Below are 7500 nucleotides of genomic sequence, written 5' to 3' on the forward strand. Positions count from 1 at the left end.
CTCTCTTACATTTTCAAAGCTACTAGCCTACTTGACAGTTAAAGGTCTTACCATTATTCAATACAACAAAACGGCATACCGTGGTAGAGAGCCTCTTTCTTTTCGATTTTTTTCTTTACGTTCACCAGACCTAAAAGGTCAACCTTACTGATTCACTGTTGGCTACCGGATCGACTGTGGGGGAAAATTGGCCAGACAGGGAATCTAACTCATTCTGTTTATGTCAAGAATCTGGTGTAATAGCCACTACACTAACTAGCTGACACTAAATGCTCAAGGACACCATAATAACCCTTTAACGATAGTTCTGAAATCAAACTATCCTATTCTATATTATCTGGTTTATAACGGAAGACTTAGTCGTTTTTAACAAAAGGGCAGCAGCATCGATACGACTTGTACTTCAATTGTGTAGGAATAACATTGCTGTTACTGGGATAATTTTTTAAAGGGTTTTGAGAAATCTGTGTTGCAATTATTTTAAAATCCTGAATCTGTGCCAAAAGATCGTTTTTGTAGTCCTTCGACACAAAAAGACAATACTAAGTAATTCAAAGACATTATACAGCTTATCCGTTTTTCTGGGTCAAAAAATAGCAAATGACTTGAATAATAAAATTAACTATAGCATTTATACAGAGCAATATCCACTAAATGTGCACAAACCCTTTACAAGGGATCCCTAGCCAACAGCAACACTTAAACATATAGGACGTGACATCACGCCTGTTAAGCAATATTACAATTTTTTCTACAGAGACAACGCAGTTAACGACGAGGTACTCATTTTACACCTGAGGACTGTGAGAGAATGTGAGTAAAGAGCCTTTTCCAAGGACTCAACTACGCGCCGCTAAGAGTGTAATCGAACCCTGGACCTTCCGATCCGATTCCGAAGGCAAACTTCATACTACAAGACCACATAGCCGAACAAAGCAGTAATATCTTCTCAAAATGTCCAAAATATCGGGGGGGGGGGGGGAATTGGATACTTTGTCCATACTTTTTTTATTATTCTGTGGGCGAAACACCTGTTTGTTTATATTTTAACTTCCTATTATTCAACTTATAGAAACTAATGATGACTATGTATATCATTCCAAAGATATTAAAAATAAATAATGATGTCTTTTTATGTCGGGGCGCTACAAACGGAATATTTTGTCACAGCAAAATTTCATTATAAGTCACTCAGGCAATACTACCGGTCTCTGAAAAATATTTTAGAAATTGGTCAGAAAACTCTTTCTTCAATATCTGTCGATTAAAATGATCCTCAAATTATCCCCAAAAAAATCCAACATGGGACTACCAATCATTTTAATCGATCGCTATCTGACAACGAGGTTTCTGGTCAAAATATCTAAAATACATTTTCTCAGATTACGAAAAAATAGATAAATCATCTGAGACTCTAACAATAAAAAAAAAGATTATCTTTAGAAAAAACAATGGCATAGGCAGCATTAAATCTTATTGTCTTTATTATTTAATTTTTGGTGATAGAAGATAAGTCATATTACGAGTAGACAGTCCAATATGAAATTGCCATTAACTTGATATTCTTTTTTTTTTAATCCATTCTTTTCACGATAATTTTTTTCTGCCCATGCACAAATTAATTCTTTTATTAATTTTTTTTTTAAATTTCCGTCAAATCCGACTTGTCGGCGGAGAAAATTCGTTTGAATTCCATTTATCGATCTACCCCCCCCCCAAGCAATCGAATAATTATATAATATATAGGGGGGGGGGCGAAGTGGCCGAGTGATTAAGGCATTGCACTGTGGCCCGGAAGGACCCGGTTTCGAGCCCCGCTTCAGGCACTTTCGTTTTTTTCCTTGAGCAAGATTATTAACCCCCACTTTGCTCACTTGGACAACATGGGTGATTCCTCTTAACATCAGACATCTTGTTTGGTGAGTTATCTATATTCCTTCGTGGAATGCCTAGGCGACGATATCTTATGATGTCGTAGCGGAAAAGGCATACTTTTTTTAAAAATATATATAATATATATTCTACGGACATAATATGCCGACTGACGACGCGGATGGAGACCACAGAAACATGTGTTTCGGCCACAAATAAGTGAGTGACTCAATTTTTATTATATATATATATATATATATATATATATATATATATATATATATATATATATACTAGTTAAATACTCGCAATATCTGCTGAGAAATTACGCGATTACAAGCAGTGGTGCGCATAAATGAATTTGGCAATAGGGCGGCCAGATGCGATCCACAAAGTCAAATTCAAATGGCCGATCTGCCTCAGCGGACGTAGAGAAGACCGTTTCTACGTGCTCTCACGAGCGAATTGACACAGACAGACTGTTAACGCTACCATCTACTTTATCTAGTCTTTTGATAAGATATGTAATGTATGAAGACAATGTCAAAAAATTTAGTAGACAGTTTTAGATTTAACATTTCAATTAAAGATTTGTAAATAATTTTAAAATTCTTATCATATTGACAAATAATTATATTTTTAAGATTTTTTTTCTTTTAATATTAATGAGGTTTTAAAGTTAAACCATCCTTCTTTTTTATAGTTCAAGGCTTAGAAAAGGATATTTTGATAAATAAGAGCGGTAACTTTTTATACATAAGTGACATTGGCAGGTTTTGTGTGGTAAAATAAATGAAAAAAATCTCGGTATTTTCCGAGAAAGAAAGGCTATTACGAACAGAAACTCCTCTATTTTAATTATTATACTACAGTATTGTGGAAATTTAAGAGTGAGACCAACGGGCACGTATTTGCAAATATTTATTAAATATGTACACGTCGATCGAGACGAATCGTTTGAGCCATCGGCTTTGATCTGTCCGTCGGAAGGACGCGAAATCATGACAAATCCGAAGACCAGGTCAAATTTTGGACTCATGATTACGCCCTAGCAGATTCTATTTAACCATTGGAATCAACGGACAATATTTAATTTAATTAATTTCTTAAAGGTTTGCAAGTTACTCGTCAATCAATCTGTGAAAAATAGTATATAATTATATATATATATATATATATATATATATATATATATATATATATATGTATATATATATATATATAATATATATATATATATATATAATAGTTAAAATGTACAGTTGTACTGCTCACGATCGCATCATTTTCATTTTTAAAATATCAATGAATTCATAATGGTGATCACTTTCTGTTAGCGATATAGCAGTTATATGCTGTTTAGAATATTCTCTGAAAAAGCAGGGTTTTTAGACTGGTCCGGCTCGGCTCACTTTTGATATAAGAGGGGGCTCCAATAGTATTGCTCTCTATTTTTTAAATCACTTACCATAATTCTACTTATCTATAATGTCTAAAGGGAGTGCTTACAACGACGTTAGATTATTCGCAAGGAATTTTAGAGAATTCGACTTTTACTCAATATAGTTAGACGTCAAAGTATTTTAAGTTTCCTTTTGAAATATATTGTCAAGTTCAAGGTTATGTTAATAATCAAAGTAAGATTCACATACAAAATAGAAACTATTAATTCTGTCAGAGTAAGGAAGAGAGTAACGCATTGTATATCAAGATGCATTCCCAACTTCTCACCAAAACAGACTCAAAGTCGATTACGGAACAGAGTTTTATATTTCGATGATCAATCAAGCAGCTGTCTAAAGAATTTTTACGATGGACTATTATGATCCTATTAAGAGTAATACGTAATTGTCCACTATTTTAATATAAGCTAAGATAAACTTTGATGAAGTCCGAGTCCATAGCCCATGGCTCTGAATGGCTGTATTTATAATTGGATGCCTCATTATATCAGTGTGAGGGTATTTGATATCCCTCTTAATCCCAATAATCCTCGTTCTCTATTAACCTTTTTCATCGCTGGGTTGATCTTAAAGTTTTCTGCTTCGGGCAGTGTACCTACTGTATTTATTGTAATTTTTATTCAGATGGTTTAACACCATTGAAGGTTGAATAATGATTGGTTGGTGTTTACACGACCTTGAGTCAGCACTGTGCTCTGAGTTTGCTTTATGTCATCTCTGTAAATTTGCAAGAGATATTTTAGGCACTGGTACAAGGAACGTCATGTTGAAGTGCAATAAGATAAGACTTCTTTCTGTCATATTTTCTCTAATTAAGCAATTACTTGAACAAACGAAGAAGAAAAAGAAGAAGAAGGAGGAGGAGGAAAAGGAAGAGGAGAGGCAGAGGAGGAGGAGGAGGAGGAGGAAGAAGAAGAAGAAGAAGAAGAAGAAGAAGAAGAAGAAGAAGAAGAGAAGAAGAAGAAGAAGAGAGAAGAAGAAGAAGAAGAAGAAGAAGAAGAAGAAGAAGAAGAAGAAGAAGAAGAAGAAGAAGAAGAAGAAGAAGAAGAAGAAGAAGAAGAAGAAGAAGAAAGAAGAAGAAGAAGAAGAAGAAGAAGAAGAAGAAGAAGAAGAAGAAGAAGAAGAAGAAGAAGAAGAAGAAGAAGAAGAAGAAGAAGAAGAAGAAGAAGGGGAGGGGGAGAAGAAGGGTACCCATTAAGCGTTCAGACAACTTACGTATGAAATCATAGGGACGTTGAAGGCTGCAGCCAGCCTGGCCTCGTGGACACAGGTTTCTTGGGGTCCAATAATAGCATGTATTCCATTCTTAATAAACAAGGCTGTTTCACGAAGGCTGTCCTCCTCTTTGCCGTATGTCTCGGCTATTTCATAAATCAATCGGTGATTCGGAAGAATGAAAGGGTCGTTGTTTATTTTCTCCACAGCGTAAGTGAAAGCTCCAGAGAAGAGAAGACCCGGTGGAATATAACTAAAGCTGTCTTCCCTTCTTTTTAAACTCGTCAAATAACCAATTCGTATATCTGTTGAATTATTATTATAAGGCAAAGATTGGCGTTTTGTTATCGTTAAAGGTGATGACGTATTTAAATTTGATTGTTTTCCATTTCCTAACATGTTTCCCCGTAACTTGGTCCTTTGTAAAAACATGTTTAATTCCATTGCATTTCGGAACTTAGTCGGCGAAGATGATGACGAAGAAGACGAGGAGGAGGAGGACGCTGGCGATAATGATAATGCCGCTGATGATGATGAGGGAGACGTGGATAATGCAATACAACATCCCGATGAGACGAAAATGATATAGAGAACAAGACAGTATCTTTCGACTCTATGAAGTATGACGTGATTCGACATTTTATAAAACTGACTCTTCTTAGTAATCCTGCGTGTGGAAGGCATTGTGTTAGTTTTTTATCAACATCCATTCATACACAGTACTGCTTTTTCACGAGAAAACATCGCGTATGTTTCACATTTTTATTATTGTTGTGAGGTATCCTCCTATGGGAACATAATAAAATGTATCCTCATCCTCTTCCTCCTACGACTACTACTGCTACTATCACTACTACTACTACTACTACTACTACTACTACTACTACTACTACTACTACTACTACTACTACTACTACTACTACTACTAATAATAATAATAATAATAATAATAATAATAAGGATAATAATAATAATAATAATAATAATAATAATGATAATAATAATAATAATAATAATAATAATAATAATAATAATAATAATAATAATAATAATAATAATAATAATAATAATAATAATAATAATAATTCTACTATTAATAATAATTCTACCAATACTACTAATGATAATACTAATACTTCTACTACTACTACTACTACTACTACTACTACTACTACTACTACTACTACTACTACTACTCCTACTGCTGCTGCTGCTGCTACTACTACGACTACTACTACTACTACTACTACTACTACTACTACTACTACTACTACTACTACTACTCTGCTACCAATGCTATTACTATTACTACTACTACTACTACTACTACTACTACTACTACTACTACTTCTACTACTACTACTACTACTACAATTACTGCTACTACTACTACTAATCCTACTAACACCACCACTACTTCTACTACTACTACTACTACTACTACTACTACTACTGCTACTACTACTACAGCTACTACAACTACTACTAATACTACTACAACTACTACTGTCATTGCTAAAATTGAGCTTTATATGGCGCAATATCCACTAAATGTGCTAAAAGCGCTTTACAAGGGGTCCCTGGTCAACAGCAACATTTAACATGTAGGACGGGACATGACGCCTGTTAGGCGATATTACAATTTTTCGGACAAAGACAACGCTGTTAACGACCAGGTACTCATTTTACACCTGAGTACGGTGAGATAATGTGAGTAAAGAGCCTTTTTCAAGGACTCAACTATGCGCAGAGCGCGAGGCTCGAACCCAGGACCTTCCGATCCAAAAGCGAGTGTCATACCACTAGACCACATAGTCGCACAACTACTGCCACTGCTACTAATGATTACTGTTACAACTGCTGATATACTGCTAAAACTAATACTACTCTTACCACTACTTCTTATATTTCTACCACCATTGCTATTGCTTTTTGGGGTAGTATGTCGCTCAGTCTAATTTAGATTCTCTTCTGTTCTGGCTGGCAAGACTAAAACAATTTAGAGCCAACACATAACATTAACAAATTACACTCAATGTGATAGAATCTGGTAAAATCTATCAACGTAAACCAATCCTTTTAAATAAATGTAAATGTTGCCGCTCAAAGCTCGAAGAAATAAATAACAATGTAAAATTGAATGTAAACTTCAATCTAATATACGTAAAATGGATGTTTCGGGTTTGCCTTTTATCAACAAAACAGGATGAATGAAACACTACAGACGAATGAGATAATGAATAAACAAAAACATTCTGTCCGTCTTAACAACGCCACTATCACATTATCTCATTCGTCTGTTATGTTTCATTCTTCCTGTTTTGTTGATAAAAGGGAAACCAGAAACGTCCGTTTTATCTGTTTTCGTATATTAAATTGAAGCTTACATTCAATTTCACATTGTTATTTATTCCTTTAAAATAAATAAACTTAAAACTAGCAATCGAGAATAGTTTGTGTTTGTTTTAGATTTTATCATTGTGAATCCTCAACGATTTGTCTTCCAAGACACAAAAATAAATGTCAGTAAATTAACTCACTCAATCCTAGAGATTATTGGTACTTTTCAAAATTGGAAAAAATGTATTAAAAATGAGTATGTACATAGATAGTTTTATTCAACTTTCATTAACATGCAAAAACTATAAACAATAGCTTTGATATACGCCTATAATTTGTCTCAGAAAAATGTAATAATAAATAGGCATGCGGTAAAAGTAACCCGGGTAAACTACGGATATAGTCGGTGTTAGGGTTGAGTGAGTTAATAGCCTACACATAACCAAATACACTTTAATAATCATACGTCGTAGGAATCCATGAAATATTCCGAAGTCGATGACGTAACTGTCCACGCATTCCATTAATTTCTTGTTTCTGTTTCCTATTTCGTTAAAATAATCCATAGACGTCTCCGTTTCATTGGAGTCATGGAATTCCAATATTCCTG

The 7500-nt window shown here is 34.3% G+C and overlaps 1 protein-coding gene across 3 annotated transcripts in view; it reads right to left on the bottom strand.

Annotated features, from left to right (window-relative positions):
* LOC144972813 (guanylate cyclase 32E-like) overlaps window positions 1-7500 on the bottom strand; it is a 221810-nt gene that overhangs the window by 145102 nt on the left and 69208 nt on the right. For all 3 annotated transcript variants that reach the window (XM_078914479.1, XM_078914480.1, XM_078914478.1), the window contains 2 exons: window positions 7357-7500; window positions 4551-5336 (listed from right to left, as the gene is read on the bottom strand). The exon at window positions 7357-7500 is cut by the window's right edge and continues 6 nt beyond it. In XM_078914479.1, coding sequence (XP_078770605.1) covers window positions 4551-5234 — 684 coding nt within the window. In that variant the 5' untranslated portion in view covers window positions 5235-5336; window positions 7357-7500. The remainder of the gene's footprint in view (window positions 1-4550; window positions 5337-7356) is intronic.

Source organism: Berghia stephanieae, chromosome 5 (assembly GCF_034508935.2).
Source record: "Berghia stephanieae isolate SIO BIC M18660-M18661 chromosome 5, UCSD_Bste_1.3, whole genome shotgun sequence".
In the NCBI taxonomy this organism is placed as follows: domain Eukaryota; kingdom Metazoa; phylum Mollusca; class Gastropoda; order Nudibranchia; family Aeolidiidae; genus Berghia; species Berghia stephanieae.